The 21,437-nt window shown below is 43.2% G+C and overlaps 1 protein-coding gene across 2 annotated transcripts; it reads right to left on the bottom strand.

Moving 5' to 3' along the window:
• Positions 1–5,852: 5,852 nt before the first annotated feature.
• si:ch73-40i7.5 (amyloid-beta A4 precursor protein-binding family A member 1) lies at positions 5,853–21,108 on the bottom strand. Of its 2 annotated transcripts, none has more exons than XM_021570121.3 (11): positions 20,803–21,091; positions 18,897–19,096; positions 16,320–16,350; positions 16,048–16,193; positions 15,434–15,520; positions 10,450–10,638; positions 9,832–10,011; positions 9,020–9,232; positions 7,932–8,051; positions 7,369–7,509; positions 5,853–7,254 (listed from the first exon to the last, which is right to left on the bottom strand). In XM_021570121.3, exons 2-11 carry the CDS (start codon positions 19,092–19,094, stop codon positions 7,183–7,185), a joined length of 1,377 nt encoding a protein of 458 aa, XP_021425796.3. In that variant the 5' UTR covers positions 19,095–19,096; positions 20,803–21,091; the 3' UTR covers positions 5,853–7,182. The 2 variants fall into 2 exon arrangements, with proteins under 2 accessions (XP_021425796.3, XP_021425720.3); XM_021570045.3 differs by having other exon boundaries at positions 6,349–7,254; positions 18,897–20,081; positions 20,803–21,108.
• Positions 21,109–21,437: the final 329 nt, after the last annotated feature.

Raw genomic sequence — 21,437 nt, 5'->3', positions numbered from 1 at the left:
TGTACAGGTGGAGAACCCCTTTATGTGTATCAATAGCCAGCTGATACAGTACAATTGCATATGGGGAGAAAAAAAAAAAGAATGAGGCTGCGAGTGAGCATGTGTATAGTTGGAGAATGGCATGTGTATAGTTGGAGAATGGCCTGTGTATAGTTGAAGAATGGCATGTGTATAGTTGGAGAATGGCATGTGTATAGTTGGAGAATGGCATGTGTATAGTTGGAGAATGGCATGTGTATAGTTGGAGAATGGCCTGTGTATAGTTGAAGAATGGCATGTGTATAGTTGGAGAATGGCATGTGTATAGTTGGAGAATGGCCTGTGTATAGTTGAAGAATGGCATGTGTATAGTTGGAGAATGGCATGTGTATAGTTGGAGAATGGCATGTGTATAGTTGGAGAATGGCCTGTGTATAGTTGAAGAATGGCATGTGTATAGTTGAAGAATGGCATGTGTATAGTTGGAGAATGGCATGTGTATAGTTGGAGAATGGCCTGTGTATAGTTGAAGAATGGCATGTGTATAGTTGGAGAATGGCATGTGTATAGTTGGAGAATGGCATGTGTATAGTTGGAGAATGGCATGTGTATAGTTGGAGAATGGCCTGTGTATAGTTGAAGAATGGCATGTGTATAGTTGGAGAATGGCATGTGTATAGTTGGAGAATGGCATGTGTATAGTTGGAGAATGGCCTGTGTATAGTTGGAGAATGGCATGTGTATAGTTGGAGAATGGCCTGTGTATAGTTGAAGAATGGCATGTGTATAGTTGGAGAATGGCATGTGTATAGTTGGAGAATGGCCTGTGTATAGTTGAAGAATGGCATGTGTATAGTTGGAGAATGGCATGTGTATAGTTGGAGAATGGCCTGTGTATAGTTGAAGAATGGCATGTGTATAGTTGGAGAATGGCATGTGTATAGTTGGAGAATGGCCTGTGTATAGTTGGAGAATGGCCTGTGTATAGTTGGAGAATGGCCTGTGTATAGTTGGAGAATGGCCTGTGTATAGTTGGAGAATGGCCTGTGTATAGTTGGAGAATGGCCTGTGTATAGTTGGAGAATGGCCTGTGTATAGTTGGAGAATGGCCTGTGTATAGTTGGAGAATGGCCTGTGTATAGTTGGAGAATGGCCTGTGTTATAGTTGGAGAATGGCCTGTGTATAGTTGGAGAATGGCCTGTGTATAGTTGGAGAATGGCCTGTGTATAGTTGGAGAATGGCCTGTGTATAGTTGGAGAATGGCCAGTGTTATAGTTGGAGAATGGCATGTGTATAGTTGGAGAATGGCCTGTGTATAGTTGGAGAATGGCCTGTGTATAGTTAGAGAATGGCCTGTGTTATAGTTGGAGAATGGCCAGTGTTATAGTTGGAGAATGGCCTGTGTTATAGTTGGAGAATGGCCTGTGTTATAGTTGGAGAATGGCCTGTGTTATAGTTGGAGAATGGCCTGTGTATAGTTGGAGAATGGCCTGTGTTATAGTTGGAGAATGGCCTGTGTATAGTTGGAGAATGGCCTGTGTATAGTTGGAGAATGGCCTGTGTATAGTTGGAGAATGGCCTGTGTATAGTTGGAGAATGGCCTGTGTTATAGTTGGAGAATGGCCTGTGTTATAGTTGGAGAATGGCCTGTGTTATAGTTGGAGAATGGCCTGTGTTATAGTTGGAGAATGGCCTGTGTTATAGTTGGAGAATGGCCTGTGTATAGTTGGAGAATGGCCTGTGTATAGTTGGAGAATGGCCTGTGTATAGTTGGAGAATGGCCTGTGTATAGTTGGAGAATGGCCAGTGTTATAGTTGGAGAATGGCCTGTGTTATAGTTGGAGAATGGCCTGTGTTATAGTTGGAGAATGGCTTGCGTATAGTTGGAGAATGGCATGTGTATAGTTGGAGAATGGCCTGTGTATAGTTGGAGAATGGCCTGTGTATAGTTGGAGAATGGCCTGTGTTATAGTTGGAGAATGGCCTGTGTATAGTTGGAGAATGGCCTGTGTATAGTTGGAGAATGGCCTGTGTATAGTTGGAGAATGGCCTGTGTTATAGTTGGAGAATGGCCTGTGTTATAGTTGGAGAATGGCCTGTGTTATAGTTGGAGAATGGCCTGTGTATAGTTGGAGAATGGCCTGTGTATAGTTGGAGAATGGCCTGTGTATAGTTGGAGAATGGCCTGTGTATAGTTGGAGAATGGCCTGTGTATAGTTGGAGAATGGCCAGTGTTATAGTTGGAGAATGGCCAGTGTTATAGTTGGAGAATGGCATGTGTATAGTTGGAGAATGGCCTGTGTATAGTTGGAGAATGGCCTGTGTATAGTTGGAGAATGGCCTGTGTTATAGTTGGAGAATGGCATGTGTTATAGTTGGAGAATGGCCTGTGTTATAGTTGGAGAATGGCCTGTGTTATAGTTGGAGAATGGCCTGTGTTATAGTTGGAGAATGGCTTGTGTATAGTTGGAGAATGGCATGTGTATAGTTGGAGAATGGCCTGTGTATAGTTGGAGAATGGCCTGTGTATAGTTGGAGAATGGCCTGTGTATAGTTGGAGAATGGCCTGTGTTATAGTTGGAGAATGGCATGTGTATAGTTGGAGAATGGCATGTGTATAGTTGGAGAATGGCCTGTGTATAGTTGGAGAATGGCCTGTGTTATAGTTGGAGAATGGCATGTGTATAGTTGGAGAATGGCATGTGTATAGTTGGAGAATGGCCTGTGTATAGTTGGAGAATGGCCTGTGTATAGTTGGAGAATGGCCTGTGTATAGTTGGAGAATGGCCTGTGTATAGTTGGAGAATGGCATGTGTATAGTTGGAAAATGGCATGTGTATAGTTGGAGAATGGCTTGTGTATAGTTGGAGAATGGCATGTGTATAGTTGGAGAATGGCTTGCGTATAGTTGGAGAATGGCATGTGTATAGTTGGAGAATGGCCTGTGTATAGTTGGAGAATGGCCTGTGTATAGTTGGAGAATGGCCAGTGTTATAGTTGGAGAATGGCATGTGTATAGTTGGAGAATGGCCTGTGTATAGTTGGAGAATGGCCTGTGTATAGTTGGAGAATGGCCTGTGTTATAGTTGGAGAATGGCCTGTGTTATAGTTGGAGAATGGCCTGTGTTATAGTTGGAGAATGGCCTGTGTTATAGTTGGAGAATGGCCTGTGTTATAGTTGGAGAATGGCTTGTGTATAGTTGGAGAATGGCATGTGTATAGTTGGAGAATGGCCTGTGTATAGTTGGAGAATGGCCTGTGTATAGTTGGAGAATGGCCTGTGTTATAGTTGGAGAATGGCATGTGTATAGTTGGAGAATGGCCTGTGTATAGTTGGAGAATGGCCTGTGTTATAGTTGGAGAATGGCATGTGTATAGTTGGAGAATGGCATGTGTATAGTTGGAGAATGGCCTGTGTATAGTTGGAGAATGGCCTGTGTATAGTTGGAGAATGGCCTGTGTATAGTTGGAGAATGGCATGTGTATAGTTGGAGAATGGCTTGCGTATAGTTGGAGAATGGCTTGCGTATAGTTGGAGAATGGCCTGTGTATAGTTGGAGAATGGCCTGTGTATAGTTGGAGAATGGCCAGTGTTATAGTTGGAGAATGGCCAGTGTTATAGTTGGAGAATGGCCAGTGTTATAGTTGGAGAATGGCATGTGTATAGTTGGAGAATGGCCTGTGTATAGTTGGAGAATGGCCTGTGTATAGTTGGAGAATTGCCTGTTTTATAGTTGGAGAATGGCATGTGTTATAGTTGGAGAATGGCCTGTGTTATAGTTGGAGAATGGCCTGTGTTATAGTTGGAGAATGGCTTGCGTATAGTTGGAGAATGGCATGTGTATAGTTGGAGAATGGCCTGTGTATAGTTGGAGAATGGCCTGTGTATAGTTGGAGAATGGCCTGTGTTATAGTTGGAGAATGGCCTGTGTATAGTTGGAGAATGGCCTGTGTATAGTTGGAGAATGGCCTGTGTATAGTTGGAGAATGGCCTGTGTTATAGTTGGAGAATGGCCTGTGTTATAGTTGGAGAATGGCCTGTGTTATAGTTGGAGAATGGCCTGTGTATAGTTGGAGAATGGCCTGTGTATAGTTGGAGAATGGCCTGTGTATAGTTGGAGAATGGCCTGTGTATAGTTGGAGAATGGCCTGTGTATAGTTGGAGAATGGCCAGTGTTATAGTTGGAGAATGGCCAGTGTTATAGTTGGAGAATGGCCAGTGTTATAGTTGGAGAATGGCATGTGTATAGTTGGAGAATGGCCTGTGTATAGTTGGAGAATGGCCTGTGTATAGTTGGAGAATGGCCTGTGTTATAGTTGGAGAATGGCATGTGTTATAGTTGGAGAATGGCCTGTGTTATAGTTGGAGAATGGCCTGTGTTATAGTTGGAGAATGGCCTGTGTTATAGTTGGAGAATGGCTTGTGTATAGTTGGAGAATGGCATGTGTATAGTTGGAGAATGGCCTGTGTATAGTTGGAGAATGGCCTGTGTATAGTTGGAGAATGGCCTGTGTTATAGTTGGAGAATGGCATGTGTATAGTTGGAGAATGGCATGTGTATAGTTGGAGAATGGCCTGTGTATAGTTGGAGAATGGCCTGTGTTATAGTTGGAGAATGGCATGTGTATAGTTGGAGAATGGCATGTGTATAGTTGGAGAATGGCCTGTGTATAGTTGGAGAATGGCCTGTGTATAGTTGGAGAATGGCCTGTGTATAGTTGGAGAATGGCCTGTGTATAGTTGGAGAATGGCCTGTGTATAGTTGGAGAATGGCCTGTGTATAGTTGGAGAATGGCATGTGTATAGTTGGAGAATGGCATGTGTATAGTTGGAGAATGGCTTGTGTATAGTTGGAGAATGGCATGTGTATAGTTGGAGAATGGCTTGCGTATAGTTGGAGAATGGCATGTGTATAGTTGGAGAATGGCCTGTGTATAGTTGGAGAATGGCCTGTGTATAGTTGGAGAATGGCCAGTGTTATAGTTGGAGAATGGCATGTGTATAGTTGGAGAATGGCCTGTGTATAGTTGGAGAATGGCCTGTGTATAGTTGGAGAATGGCCTGTGTTATAGTTGGAGAATGGCCTGTGTTATAGTTGGAGAATGGCCTGTGTTATAGTTGGAGAATGGCCTGTGTTATAGTTGGAGAATGGCCTGTGTTATAGTTGGAGAATGGCTTGTGTATAGTTGGAGAATGGCCTGTGTTATAGTTGGAGAATGGCCTGTGTTATAGTTGGAGAATGGCCTGTGTTATAGTTGGAGAATGGCCTGTGTTATAGTTGGAGAATGGCCTGTGTATAGTTGGAGAATGGCCTGTGTATAGTTGGAGAATGGCCTGTGTTATAGTTGGAGAATGGCATGTGTATAGTTGGAGAATGGCCTGTGTATAGTTGGAGAATGGCCTGTGTTATAGTTGGAGAATGGCATGTGTATAGTTGGAGAATGGCATGTGTATAGTTGGAGAATGGCCTGTGTATAGTTGGAGAATGGCCTGTGTATAGTTGGAGAATGGCCTGTGTATAGTTGGAGAATGGCATGTGTATAGTTGGAGAATGGCTTGCGTATAGTTGGAGAATGGCTTGCGTATAGTTGGAGAATGGCCTGTGTATAGTTGGAGAATGGCATGTGTATAGTTGGAGAATGGCCTGTGTTATAGTTGGAGAATGGCATGTGTATAGTTGGAGAATGGCCTGTGTATAGTTGGAGAATGGCCTGTGTATAGTTGGAGAATGGCCTGTGTTATAGTTGGAGAATGGCATGTGTATAGTTGGAGAATGGCATGTGTATAGTTGGAGAATGGCTTGTGTATAGTTGGAGAATGGCCTGTGTATAGTTGGAGAATGGCCTGTGTATAGTTGGAGAATGGCCTGTGTATAGTTGGAGAATGGCTTGTGTATAGTTGGAGAATGGCCTGTGTTATAGTTGGAGAATGGCATGTGTATAGTTGGAGAATGGCATGTGTATAGTTGGAGAATGGCCTGTGTTATAGTTGGAGAATGGCTTGTGTATAGTTGTAGAATGGCATGTGTTATAGTTGGAGAATGGCATGTGTTATAGTTGGAGAATGGCATGTGTATAGTTGGAGAATGGCCTGTGTATAGTTGGAGAATGGCCTGTGTATAGTTGGAGAATGGCCTGTGTATAGTTGGAGAATGGCATGTGTATTGTTGGAGAATGGCTTGCGTATAGTTGGAGAATGGCTTGCGTATAGTTGGAGAATGGCCTGTGTATAGTTGGAGAATGGCATGTGTATAGTTGGAGAATGGCCTGTGTTATAGTTGGAGAATGGCATGTGTATAGTTGGAGAATGGCCTGTGTATAGTTGGAGAATGGCATGTGTATAGTTGGAGAATGGCCTGTGTTATAGTTGGAGAATGGCTTGTGTATAGTTGGAGAATGGCATGTGTTATAGTTGGAGAATGGCATGTGTATAGTTGGAGAATGGCATGTGTATAGTTGGAGAATGGCATGTGTATAGTTGGAGAATGGCCTGTGTATAGTTGGAGAATGGCCTGTGTATAGTTGGAGAATGGCATGTGTATAGTTGGAGAATGGCTTGCGTGTAGTTGGAGAATTGCTTGCGTATAGTTGGAGAATGGCCTGTGTATAGTTGGAGAATGGCATGTGTATAGTTGGAGAATGGCCTGTGTTATAGTTGGAGAATGGCATGTGTATAGTTGGAGAATGGCCTGTGTATAGTTGGAGAATGGCATGTGTATAGTTGGAGAATGGCATGTGTATAGTTGGAGAATGGCATGTGTATAGTTGGAGAATGGCCTGTGTATAGTTGGAGAATGGCCTGTGTATAGTTGGAGAATGGCTTGCGTATAGTTGGAGAATGGCCTGTGTATAGTTGGAGAATGGCATGTGTATAGTTGGAGAATGGCATGTGTATAGTTGGAGAATGGCCTGTGTATAGTTGGAGAATGGCCTGTGTATAGTTGGAGAATGGCATGTGTATAGTTGGAGAATGGCTTGCGTATAGTTGGAGAATGGCCTGTGTATAGTTGGAGAATGGCATGTGTATAGTTGGAGAATGGCCTGTGTATAGTTGGAGAATGGCATGTGTATAGTTGGAGAATGGCATGTGTATAGTTGGAGAATGGCATGTGTATAGTTGGAGAATGGCATGTGTATAGTTGGAGAATGGCTTGCGTATAGCTCGTTTGCTTGTGAGCGCAGCAGCACTCTTCTCCGTTCTCTCAGAGAAATACTGGCGTATCTTGTCCCGTTAGAAGGCGATATGTAGAGGCTGGCATTGTCTTCAAGTGAATCTGTTCAGAAAGATGAGCAGTTATGAATGTCAAAGCTAATAAAGAGAAAGTAGGCTTCTTGAAATTAAAGTGTTAAATCTAGTGCTTCTGATTTGGGGGGGGAAATCCTCTCACCTCCCCGACTGCGTTAGTCAAAATGTGGATGATCTTCTCGTGAGGAGTGGCTACCACACTCTGTCCGTTGATTTCAATGATGCGGTGTCCGACCCGGATGCCACCTCTCTCCGCAATCCCTCCACGCATCAGACTGCAGATCTGCTCAAGGCAACATGGGTATGAGAAAGATACAGAATGAAAAGATACACGAGAGAGTTGAGGTGATTGAAGGTTGTGAAGCTATGAAAGTGGGCAATTTACACTTTTTGCTTTACTACTATGGACTTTCATAAAATGGATGTCGTACAGGTACTATTCAATCGAAAAAAAATCTGTTTCAGACCACATTGATTTTAGATTAACTTTATTCAAGACCATGTTCGCAGTGAGAAACAAAAAATAATCTCAAATGCATACTACTCACTACTGACTGGACAGGGCCTGACCCAAATAAATATTGACATAAATAAAACATTAATAACCTGAATGTTAGATCCTGTCTGGGAGTTGAATACATATACATCGTTTTTATTTTAATAAAAATGCAGAGTAAAATGATATACAAAGTAACTGTCACTTACAATGCCGTCCTCCACACTGAAGCCCAACTGAAATTTTGGGTCCGGTCGCTTGATTATAGCCATGGTGACGGGAGGGCAGTGGACAATACTGAGCTTCACCTCAGCTTGGTTTTTCAAATCCTTTTATAAAAACAACAAAAAAGGGGAAAATACATCATACAAATACTGGAGAGATTCCTGCAACATACATTTCTATGTCACCTTAAAGTATCCATTCACTATCTAATTGCATTCTGTGCTCCGTACATTAAGAAAGGCATTCACAGAATGGGTATTGTGTGTGTGCATCCGTGCATGTGCGTAGCACAGAACATTAGGTGAAGAAATCCAACATCCTACCATCAAGTCCAACCGCATGCCGAAATGATACTTTAGAAGGCAAACATTTCCACCAATTGATCTCCCACTCGACACGTCACCCGCATCAGTCTATGCCAGGGATCATCAACTAGATTATTTTCTAGAGTAGATAGTCAAGGGGCCGGGCTTCAAATTGACCGGAAGCCCAAAAATATATAATCTGTCTTACAAACCTTGATTACATTTGTATATGATCATACACTGAGTATACAAAACATTAGGAACACCTGCTCTTTCCATGACAGACTGACCAGGTGAATCCTGTTGAAAGCTGATGTCACCTGTTAAATCCACTTCAATCAGTGTAGATGAAGGGGAGTGGACCGGCTAAAGAAGGACATTTAAAGACTTGAGACTATTGAGACATGGGATGCGTGTGTGCCATTCAGAGGGTGAATGGGAAAGACAAAATATTTAAGTGCCTTTGAACGAGGTATGGTAGTAGGTGCCTGGCACATCAGTTTGTGTCAAGAACTGCAAAGCTGCTGGGTTTTTCAAGGTATGGTCAACCACCCAAAGGACATCCAGCCAACTTCACACAAATGTGAGAAGCATTGGAGTCAACATGGGCCAAATAAAAATAACCTGTGGGCCGCCAGTTGGGGAACCCTGCTGTATGACTTCAGCAATACAGCACCATCTAGTGTGCATTCTACGAACTACATGATAGACAACCAACAGTCACAGGAACTAGTGAAACACAGATGCACAACACAACCCCCTCTTACCCGTATGATACTCTGGCAGGTGGTTATGGGGAGGCCCACAAGGCTGGTGCTATTGACAGACATGATGCGGTCTCCAATGCTGAGGGCCCCGCAGCGCTCTGCAGGGCCACCGTGGAGTAGGTTGGCCACCACTACCGTGGGCAGGATGGACCCCCAGCCCGACTCCACCACCGCCACCCCCACTATCTCCCCGGGAGCCTTGGAGATGGACACCTGGACAGACAGCAGGAAGGTGGTTTAAGAGAAAGATGGAATTTCATCTGGGTGGTGTTCAGTAGGGAAACAAATTACAAGATGTAAAACAGTTGACAAGTTCAGGGAGTACCTAACCCAATTTAAACATGATTTTATCTTAACGCTACACAACATTGATGTACATTTCACTAAAATCATGAAATGTATGGATCTGTTTCATCGGTGTCTTGAGCAAAAGAGTAAGTGGCTGTTGCATAGTGTAAAACCACAAATACCTCTGGTTTATTAAGGACAATATTATCTCCATGAACAACCAAATGTTAAAACAGATTGTTATCTAGGCAAGTACTTCCCAAAGCTCTCATCAGGGATCACCAGATGTTTCACACATTTGTTGTTTCCCTGAATTGGCAAACCTGATTCGATTAGTTACGGGCTTGGTGATTGAATCAGTAGTGCCAGTTTAGTGCTACAACCAATATATGAAACGTCTGGTGGTCCCCAAGGAGAGGGTTGAGAATCCCTGCAGGGAGGAATACCGCATTTGTAGACCTACATTTAAAAGGACACCCCGGCTGGTCCTAACAACAAGGTGCTGAAATTGAGTGTTACTGTACCTCTCTGATATTATCTGAATCAGAAAAGTGCACCAGGTCTCCGTTGTAGAGCTCCTGTGTGCCCAGGTAGTCACTGTACTCGCTGGGCTTTAGCTCGCTGGCCTTGATGCCGTTGGCATGGAGGAACTGCTGGTAGGCCACACCGAAGGCCTGGCCAATCGCCTGAGCGATCACCTGTGCCTACATGCAGGAAAGTGACAGTGAGTCAGTGGGCGTGTTCAGACATGTTCCAGACTGGCAGCCAACAGTATGGTAATCCTTTACATACCTGTTCCTTCTCACAGAGTAGTTCAAGTAACAAACAAAATAGGCTGTGGCTAACGTATTATTAAACCGAACCTTAACCTATAATAATCTAATGAACTGCTAATTAGTGTTTCCTCCTGTTAATCGACTCCTGGCATGGAAAAATAACCTGTGTGCCAGGTTGTTTCTTTCTGTATTCAATAAAGCTGGTTTACCTAGTTGCTTAGGCAAAACAACGACAAGTTGGCTCAAGTACTGTAGAAAAAGACTGGCACCGGAAATAAAATAACAGTTCAACCTAATTATTTTCAACAAAAAAAACACAAAACATATTGAACATAAAGTTGTACGGTTTCCACTTGGCTGACTCACATCATCGGAGTTAAACACATGGCAGATCATGCAGCACTTTTTCTGTGGCCCGGGGGAGTTGGCCCCGGTGGGGTTCTCCTCCTGGCCTTTACGGCCCACTGCCGGCTTCCTGCGGGCCATCAGGACCACGATGCTGCCGATGTCTGCGATGTAGGAGATCATCTGGAGAGCGTGGTCCATCATGGCCTCCTATAGGAGAAGCAGGAGGGATGAATGTATAGAAACTGTTTACTAACACTATATTTGGTCTTTTTTAGTTGTTCTTTATTTAACTAGGCAAGTCGGTTAAGAACAAATTCTTATTTACAATGACGGCCTACCAAAAGGCAAAAGGTCTCTTGCGGGGAAGGGGGCTAGGAATAAAAATGTATTAAATAAAAAATATAGGACAACACACACACACACACATCACGGCAAGAGACAACACAACACTACATAAAGAGAGAGACCTAAGGGGCCTCCCGGGTGGCGCAGTGGTTAATGGCGCTGTACTGCAGAGTCTCTGTCTCTGGCGTACCATACCATACAAACAGGGTTCGCGCCCAGGCTCTGTTGTGACCGGGAGGTCTGACACACAATTAGCCTAGCGTCGTCAGGGTTAGGGAGGGCTTGGCCGGTAGGGATATCCTTGTCTCATCGCGCACCAGTGACTCCTGTGGCGGGCCGGGCGCAGTGCGCGCTAACCAAGGTTGCCAGGTGCACGGCGTTTAATCCGACACATTGGTGCGGCTGGCTTTCGGGTTGGATGCGCGCTGTGTTAAGAAGCAGTTCGGCTTGGTTGGGTTGTGTATCGGAGGACGCATGACTTTCAACCTTCGTCGGGCCCGTACGGGAGTTGTAGCGATGAGACAAGATAGTAGCTACTAAAACAATTGGATACCACGAAATTGGGGAGAAAAAGGGGTCAAATTAAATTACACATTTTTAAACATTTAAAAAAAGAGACAACAATAGCAACCGACCCCCCTCAGCTCCCAGCTGTGCCCTGGACACCATTTGTGAATTGATCGCCTCCCATCATACTCGCCTCCCAACATACTCTGTTCTGAACATACTCTGAGGCTAGATGGGGGGCGATCAATTCACAAATGGTGTCCAGGGCACAGCTGGGAGCTGAGGGGGGTCGGTTGCAGGCGGCAACAGTGAGAGACTTATTTCTGGAGAGATTAATTTTTTTAATTATAAGTTCGAACTGTTTGGGGAAGGACCTGGAAAGGCAGCCCCGCAGCTACTCGCCCAAGCCTCCCCAGCGTCTCCTTTACCCAAATCCAGATAGCAGATGTTCTGAAAGAGCTGCAAAACTAGGGTAATTCAGAAAGCTGACTGAGGACCTTGTTACTGATGAATGTGTTTTTTTTGCTTGCGTTTGGTATTTATATTGATGTGTATTTTCTGTAATTTGTTTAATTCAGGCTGATCTGTAAAAGAGACCTTGGTCTCAGTTTTACTCCCTCTTCAAAGGGGGAGACACCCTGGACCCAAACTGTTACGGGCCTATATCCATCCTGCCCTGCCTATCTAAGGTCTTCGAAAGCCAAGTCAACAAACAGATCACTGACCATCTCGAAACCCACCGTACCTTCTCCACTGTGCAATCTGGTTTCCGAGCCGGTCACGGGTGCACCTCAGCCACGCTCAAGGTACTAAACGATATCATAACCGCCATCGATAAAAGACAGTACTGTGCAGCCGTCTTCATCGACCTGGCCAAGGCTTTCGACTCTGTCAATCACCATATTCTTATCGGCAGACTCAGTAGCCTCGGTTTTTCTAATGACTGCCTTGCCTGGTTCACCAACTACTTTGCAGACAGAGTTCAGTGTGTCAAATCGGAGGGCATGTTGTCCGGTCCTCTGACAGTCTCTAGGGGGTGCCACAGGGTTCAATTCTCGGACCGACTCTTTTCTCTGTATATATCAATGATGTTGCTCTTGCTGCGGGCGATTCCCTGATCCACCTCTACGCAGACGACACCATTCTGTATACTTCTGGCCCTTCCATGGACACTGTGCTATCCAAAAAAAAAACGAGCTTCAATGCCATATAACACTCCTTCCGTGGCCTCCAACTGCTCTTAAAGGCTAGTAAAACCAAATGCATGCTTTTCAACCTTTTCAACCGACTAGCATCACCACCCTGGATGGTTCCGACCTAGAATATGTGGACATCTATAAGTACCTAAGTGTCTGGCTAGAGTGTAAACTCTCCTTCCAGACTCATATCAAACATCTCCAATCTAAAATCAAATCTAGAGTTGGCTTTCTATTTCGCAACAAAGCCTCCTTCACTCACACCGCCAAACTTACCCTAGTAAAACTGACTATCCTACCGATCCTCGACTTCGGCGATGTCATCTACAAAATAGCTTCCAATACTCTACTCAGCAAACTGGATGCATTTTATCACTGTGCCATCCGTTTTGTTACTAAAGCATCTTATACCACCCACCACTGGCTCCAGGTCATCTACAAGTCCATGCTAGGTAAAGCTCCGCCTTATCGCAGTTCACTGGTCACGATGGCAACACCAACCCGTAGCACGTGCTCCAGCAGGTGTATCTCACTGATCATCCCTAAAGCCAACATCTCATTTGGCCGCCTTTCCTTCCAGTTCTTTGCTGCCTGTGACTGGAACAAATTGCAAAAATCGCTGAAGTTGGAGACTTATCTCCCTCACCAACTTTAAACATCTGCTATCTGAGCAGCTAACCGATCACTGCAGCTGTACATAGTCCATCGGTAAATAGCCCACCCAATTTACCTACCTCATCCCCATACTGTTTCTATGTATTTACTTTTCTGCTCTTTTGCACTACCTGCACATGACCATCTGATCATTTATCACTCCAGTGTTAATCTGCTAAATTGTAATTATTCGCCTACCTCCTCATGCCTTTTGCACACAATGTATATAGACTCTCCTTTTTTTCTACTGTGTTATTGACTTGTTAATTGCTTACTCCATGTGTAACTCTGTGTTGTCTGTTCACACTGCTATGCTTTAACTTGGCCAGGTCGCAGTTGTAAATGAGAACTTGTTCTCAACCAGCCTACCTGGTTAAATAAAGGTGAAATAAAAATAAAATCTAAATAAAATGGGAACCTCCCTAGAGAGAAGATACAGGTTAAAAGGGTCAGAGATGGGCTTGGCGAAGATAGGGGCAGCAACCTTAAAAAAAGAAAGGTCTAAACCATCTGACCCAGTTTAACTTCATATGGCTGCAGGGGCAGTATTGAGTAGCTAGGATGAAAAGGTGCCCATTGTAAACGGCCAGCGCCTCAGTCTCAGTTGCTAATATATGCATATTATTATCAGTATTGGATAGAAAACATTCTAAATTTTCCAAAACTGTAAAAATATTGTCTGTGAGTATAACAGAACTGATATTGAGGAAAATCAAAACAGGAAGTGGCCTCTATTTTGAAAACTCCATGTCCCATAGCCTCCCTTTGCTCCATTTAAAGGGACATCAACCAGATTCCTTTTCCTATCGCTTTTGTTTAAGGTGTCACCAGTCTTCAGACATAGTTTCAGGCTTTTATTTTGAAAAATGAGCCAGATAGATAACATTGCGTCAACATTGCGTCACATGAGTTTTGCTCACGCAACAGAGTTTGGACAGCTATTGCTTTTCCCTCTCCTACTGTGAAAGACATTTGCGGTTGATATATTATCAATTATATATTTTTAAAACAACCTGAGGATTGATTATAAAAAACGTTTGCCATGTTTCTGTGGACATTATGGAAGCTATTTGGAATTTGTCTGCGTTGTCGTGACCCCTCTTTCCTGTGGATTTCTGAACATAACGAGACAAACAAACGGAGGTATTTTGGATATAAAAATCATCTTTATGGAACAAAAGGAACATTTGTTGTGTAACTGGGAGTCCCGTGAGTGAAAACATCCGAAGATCAAAGGTAAACGATTAATTTGATTGCTTTTCTGATTTTCGTGACATGAAAGTACCTGATGCTAAGTGTACTTAACGTTTTGTCGTGCAATCGATAAACTTACACAAACGCTTGGATTGCTTTCGCTGTAAAGCATCATTTCAAAATCTGACACGACAGGTGGATTAACAAAAGGCTAAACTGTGTTTCCCTATATTGCACTTGTGATTTCATGAATATAAATATTTGTCGTAATATCCATTGAATGTAGCGTTATGCTATTCAGCGGTTGTTGATGACACTTATCCCGTTAACGGGATTGCAGCCATAACAAGTTAAGGAGCTCCTTTAGCACCTCGGACTCAGTGACTGCCTGCAAGGAGAAACTTTGTAGCAGGGCAGGGGAAAAAGAGGGAGAAGCATTGGGGATAGTCGCATTAGAAGGGGTGGGAGATTAGGAAATGTTGGACGGGCAAGGAGGCATTGCTGAGTCAAATAGGAATCCTGACTTAATGAAGTGGTGATTTAAAGAGCTCAGCCATGTGCTCCTTGTCAGTAACAATCACATCATCAACATTAAGGGACATGGGCAGCTGTGAGGAGGAAGGTTTATTCTTCAGGTCTTTAACCGTTTTCTAGAATTCTTTGGTGTTAGACCCACAGAGAGAGAACTGCTCCTTAAAGTAACTAACTTTGGCCTCCCGGATAGCCTGAGTGCACTTATTTCTCATTTGCCTGAACAAGAGCCAGTCAGCGTGTGAGTCTTTCGCCAAAAGCAATTCTTGAGGTGGAGGAACTCTGGAAGATCACGGTCAACCCAGGGACTGAACCTTTAGGTGTAAGTTTAACACTAATGAAAAAAATCCAAGATAGATCCATTCCCACTGGGTCTAACAACAAAGATGGCCAGGCTAGTTTAACAGTAACCACTATATATCTAGGATCAGCCAGCCATTAAGTAGGGAAAAAGCTGAAAAACTGTCACAAAATTCACTTGCCTATTCAACTGTACAGGCTGAGTACAACGCAAATTAGAGACACTTTTATTCAAGGAATGACCTTAGCTACTTTGTCATTCATTCAAACCAAACCTGTGTGTCTGCGCTGAGGACTTTGATGCGCTGAGTGGAGATGAAGAGATCCACCTCAGTCATAGGCTGAGACTCTCCCTCTGGGGCCTGGAGAAAGACAAGAGCAGATGTTTTGATGACACAATCTAAAGCAGATCACCGCTTTTTAGCAGAATGATCTGTCTGACCCATTCTGGCACTTATGCCCCCCCCCACTTCCCACTTATCCCAGTCAAAGCTGTACTCTATCCTGGCACCCCAATGGCGGAACAAGCTTCCCCCTAACGTCAGGACAGCACAGTCCCTGCCAATTCTCCGACCACGTCTAAAAACCTACCTCTTCAAAAAGTAGAAGGGAAAAAAACACCCTGCCATTGAACTTGCGCCTTTATTTTCTTACTAGCACTGACTTTGCAGTCATAGATGCTTTATTGAGGAAAAGTTTTACTGTAGCACCAACCCACAGCGGGGGAAAAAACAAGGTTCTGCCGCAGCACACTCTAAACCATAGCAGTCTCAATCGACTGAGATATGTGGTTGTCTTACCTTGCTACCTTAAGATAAATGCACCAAATTGTAAGTTGCTTGGGATAAGAGCATCTGCTAAATGACTAAAATGCCAAAAGTAAACTTACTTTGATCCTGTCCACAGCCTCTTGGGCCTGTTTCATTCGGGCATTGGTGGAAGGGTTTTTGTCAGACTTGAGCTGGGTGGAGCCCAGGTACTTGGCCCCAAATATGACCCCATCCAGGAGGTCATCTGGGTCACAGGGGCCAGGCACTGACACAAAAACAAAGTGACTTATCAGAAATGTATTACTATTGTTATTACTGCTATTATTATTATTAATATTGAGATTCCAATAAAAGAAGCACAGAAGTTTTACATAGCCTATGTTTAGCTTACCATCTTTATAGGCTGGGTGGTCCTCTGTGCCCTGTAAGTGAAGAGGTCAATGATAATTGAACAAAGTAAAAGACACAGCTCATTTGAACCAATCAATCATCAGCAAAATAATTGATACTTTACTAGAGGTCGACCGATTAATCGGAATGGACGATTAATTAGGGCCGATTTCAAGTTATAACAATCGGTATTTTTGGACACCGATTAAAATATATATATATATATATATATATTTTACACCTTTATTTAACTAGGCAAGTCAGTTAAGAACACATTCTAATTTTCAATGACGGCCTAGGGTTGGTGGGTTAACTGCCTTGTTCAGGGGAAGAACGACAGATTTTTTACCTTCGTTTTTGCAACCTTCTGGTTACTAGTCCAACGCTCTAACCACCTGCCTTACATTGCACTCCACGAGGAGACTGCGTGGCAGGCTGACTACCTGTTACGTGAGGGCAGCAATAAGCCAAGGTAAGTTGCTAGCTAGCATTAAACTTATCTTATAAAAAACAATCTTAACATAATCACTAGTTAAACTAGCAATATCATCAACCATGTGTAGTTATCTAGCGTGTCATGCGTTGCATATAATCGATGCGGTGCCTGTTAATTTCTCATTGAATCACAGCCTACTTCGACAAACGGGTGATGAATTAACAAGCGCATTTGCGGAAAAAAGCACTGTCGTTGCAACAATGTAACCAAACCATAAACAATGCCTTTCTTTAAAATCAATACACAAGTATATATTTTTAAATCTGCATATTTAGTTAATTCTGCCTGCTAACATGAATTTCTTATAACTAGGGAAATTGTCACTTCTCTTGCATTCCATGCAAGCAGTCAGGGTATATGCAGCAGTTTGGGCCGCCTGGCTCATTGCGAACTGTGTGAAGTCCATTTATTCCTAACAAAGGCCGTAGTTAATTTGCATTGAAGGTTGTACAATGTAACAGCAATATTTAGACTTAGGGATGCCATCCGTTAGATAAAATACAGAACGGATCCATATTTCACTGTAAGATAGTTTCTGGATTCAACCATTTTAATGACCAAAGGCTCGTAATTTCTGCGTGTTATTATGTTATAATTAAGTCTATGATTTGATAGAGCAGTCTGACTGAGCAGTCGTAGGCACCAGCAGGCTCGTAAGCATTCATTCAAACAGCACTTTTGTGCATTTGCCAGCAGATCTTCGCAATGCTTCAAGCCTTTCAACTCCCGAGATTAGGCTGGTGTAACCGATGTGAAATGGCTAGCTAGTTAGCGGGGTGTGCTCTAATAGCGTTTCAAACGTCACTCGCTCTGAGACTTGGAGTAGTTGTTCCCCTTGCTCTGCATGGGTAACGCTGCTTCGATGGTGGCTGTTGTCGGTGTGTTCCTGGTTCGAGCCCAGGTAGGGGCGAGGAGAGGGACGGAAGCTATACTATTACACTGGCAATACTAAAGTGCATATAAGAACATCCAATAGTCAAAGGTACATGAAATACAAATCGTATAGAGAGAAATAGTCCTATAGTAACTACAACCTAAAACTTCATACCTGGGAATATTGAAGACTCATGTTAAAAGGAACCACCAGCTTTCTTATGTACTCATGTTCTCAGCAAGGAACTTAAGCGTTAGCTTTTTTTTTTACATGGCACATATTACACTTTTACTTTCTTCTCCAACACTTTGTTTTTGCATTATTTAAACCAAATTGAACATGTTTCATTATTTATTTGAGGCTAAATTGTTTTTTTTTTAATGTATTATAGTAAGTTAAAATAAGTGTTCATTCAGTATTGTTGTAATTGTCATTACAAATAAATACATATTTTTATTTTAAAATCAGCCGATTAATCGGTATCTGCTTATTTTGGTCCTCCAATAAATCGGTATTGGCATTGAATCATAACCGGTCGACCTCTATACTTTACCGAACAAAAAAATATTGTGAAGTGTTGGTCCCATGTTTCACGAGCAAAAGAAAATATCACAGAAATGTTCCATACACACAAAAATTGTATTTTTGAAATGTTGTTCACAAATTGGTTTTTCAACCCTGTTAGTGAGCATTTCTTTTTTGCCAAGATAATCCCTCCACTTGACAGGTGTGGAATATCAAGAAACTGATTAAAAAGCATGATCATTACACAGGTGCACCTTGTACTGGAGACAAAAAGCCACTCTAAAATGTGCAGTTTAGTCACACAACAATATCACAGATGTCTCAAGTTGAGGATGCGTGGAATTGGCATGATGACTGCAGGAATGTCCACCAGAGCTGTTGCCAGAGAACTGAATGTTCATTTATCTACCATAAGCCGCCTCCAACATTGTTTAAGAGAATTTGGCAGTACGTCTAACTGGCCACACAACCGCAGACACGTGTAACCACAACAGCCCAGGACCTTGGCTTCTTCAAGTGGGAGGGCCTATGCCTTCCCAGGCACACCCATGGCTGTGCCACTGAGAGTAGGGCCTAATGAATTTTAAAATCGTTGAAACTGTTGCATGTTTTTTATATTTTTGTTCAGTATTATAACACCACCATTAATCATTAATAACCATCTTTCAGCATGTCACACCTACCCGCTCACTGTTCTCTGCATCGTTGACCTCCTCTGGAGCCTCCTCCCCTAACTTCATCCACACAGGCTCTGGGACCTCATCCTCTGGGATATAGTCAACGGAGTCATCTATGTGGCGCAGCCGCCCGCTGTTCCCAAAGTGGTCCCAGAACCTCTCCCCGTCCTCCTGGTTGTAGGAGACAGACACCACCGCATCCATCTCTTCTCTCCGGGCCATGTAAGGAAGAACATGGGTATCAGAGGGACTGGGCTGGGGAACCCCGATCTCTGTACACTCCAGCAGCCCTAATAGGTCTCTCTGTTGACTCTCAGAGAACAGCAGCCCCGAGGCCTGGTTCAGGTTCTGCTCTGGTAGGAAAGGGCTGACGTCAGTCAACAGAGATGGGCCTGCAGGGTCAAAGTCCGAGGACTCAGAGAACGCTGATGGTGCAGGGTCAGTGCTTGAGTTCCTGGGGAAAGGGCTTTCTCTGATGACTTGGAGTCGGTTCAACAGGTGGTGGATCCGAGTGTGGTCTTCGTCACCTGGTCTCCAGATCTCAACCTTCTTCTCTTCCTCCACCACTCTTTCCTTTTCACAAGGATCCAGGACCGGTTCAGTTGGGGTTCTATCCTCAGGAGCAAAGTTGATTAGCTCCTCCTGGCTAACTGCCACAGGTAAAGCTACAGTGTCACTGGTGTCCAAGAGAGGTAGGGACTCACCTACTACATCCACAGCAGATAGGGACTCACCTAGTACATCCTCTGGACTGTCCACAGCGACAGAGGAGGGAGGAAAGCTGGGATCATCCATCTCTTCCACTGACCCTGCTTCACTAGAGTCGTCTGACCTCCAGTCCAGAGGAGGGGGCTCTATCAGGTTAAAGGAGTCCAGGTCCTCTGATTCAGGGTGGGAAGCCTTGGAGGCAGCTTTATGTGACTGGCTTTGACTGTCTGGATCACCTACAGCAGGTCCACCACAAGCAGTGTTCTCCTGTTGAGGTGAGGAATCTGTTTGTTCCACCTTGTTTCCAGCAGGGCAATTATCGGCCTCCATTTTCTGGATAGGAGTACGGGTCTTTGGCAACACATCAACAAGTTGACATGATAGAGACTCCACATACAAGCACCTTTCAATGTCTTGTGGGGTGTTTCGGCAAAGGTTGAGCCATTTAAAGGGGTTACTATACTGTTTCACTGTGAAAGTAGACTTTTTTAAAAACATACATTAAAATATATTACTTAATGAATAATCATTTATATTTACACCATCAAATTGCATATCGTCTAACACTATCCTACAGTAATCAAAATTGTAAATGCTTTTCACATCCCCCATTTCTTGTGCAGGGGATAATGAAAGCACCCTGTTTTTGTCTTCATTGACCTATGTCCAAGAAAGAAGTGCTGCTATTGCTTCAGGCTCAAAGTACATGTTATGGTCATGTGACACCAAGTCCCCTTTGTGAAACGAGCCTGACAATACAATTTGTATTCGTATTAAGCTACTGTCGTCATTGTAACATTTTCTCCATATGTAACAAAAAAAGCTGTAACCAATATAAAACAATTATCCTAGCTAACATCATAAGTAATTATGATGGTGAGCTATTTAACACTTACGAATACAAGATACCAGTCTTCCCAATAATGACACTGAAAACATATAATTATGCTTGCACTGCTGTTAGCTAGAGAAATTGCAGTATTACATTGTTGTAGCCTGACTGAATCACCAGAGCTAATTTGCTAACGTTAGCTTCATTTAGCTTAGCTAACGCGTTAGCAAGTATGGCTAGCTACTCAGCTAACTTTCAGCTAATTTACAGCCAATAAGCTTTAGTAATCTTCCTGCTGGTTTGCGAACAAGTTAAGGACATTTAGGGCGATATTGGCAGTACCACCCTAACTGACATGATCCAGATGCTCACCCTGTTAAATTCTGGATCAGATGAATGCTTGAACTTTACTGCCACGGATGAAGTTGACGTGGCTGGGAACTCTTTTGCAACGAAACAAGTCGGCAATATAGCAGTGTCTTCGTAGTAATAGCTACACTTTTAACAACACTGTGCTGAGTCAATTAGCAGTACGTCCGTCTCGTGTATGAAACATAATATGCTGCTGTTGTATGCATCTCTACTACAGAGTTACATAAATTGTTTCGGTGGTCTTCTCTGCCGCTACAAACAATGTTGATGTAGTGCGCATGCGTAAAACTGAGTTAAGTCATGCTCAATCTATTGTCAAACTGAACTTCATACAGTGCCTTCGGAAAGTATTCAGACCCACTGACTTTTCCACATTTTGTTACGTTACTTATTCTAAAATGGAATAAACATTTTTAAATTATCTACACACAATACACCATATTGACAAAGCACAAACAGGCTTTTAGAAAATGTTGCTAATTTATTCAAAATAAAAAATATCAATAACTTATTACATAAGAATTCAGACCCTTTGCTATGAGCCTCGAAATTGAGCTCCGGTGTATCTTGCTTCCATTGATTATCCTTGAGATGTTTCTACAACTTGATTGGAGTCCACCTGGGGTAAATTCAAC

This window comes from Oncorhynchus mykiss, chromosome 1, assembly GCF_057628025.1.
Source record: "Oncorhynchus mykiss isolate SJ-2025 chromosome 1, ASM5762802v1, whole genome shotgun sequence".
Classification (NCBI taxonomy): domain Eukaryota; kingdom Metazoa; phylum Chordata; class Actinopteri; order Salmoniformes; family Salmonidae; genus Oncorhynchus; species Oncorhynchus mykiss.
Note: the sequence above shows the minus strand (reverse complement) of the source record. Positions and strands in the feature narration are given on the sequence as shown.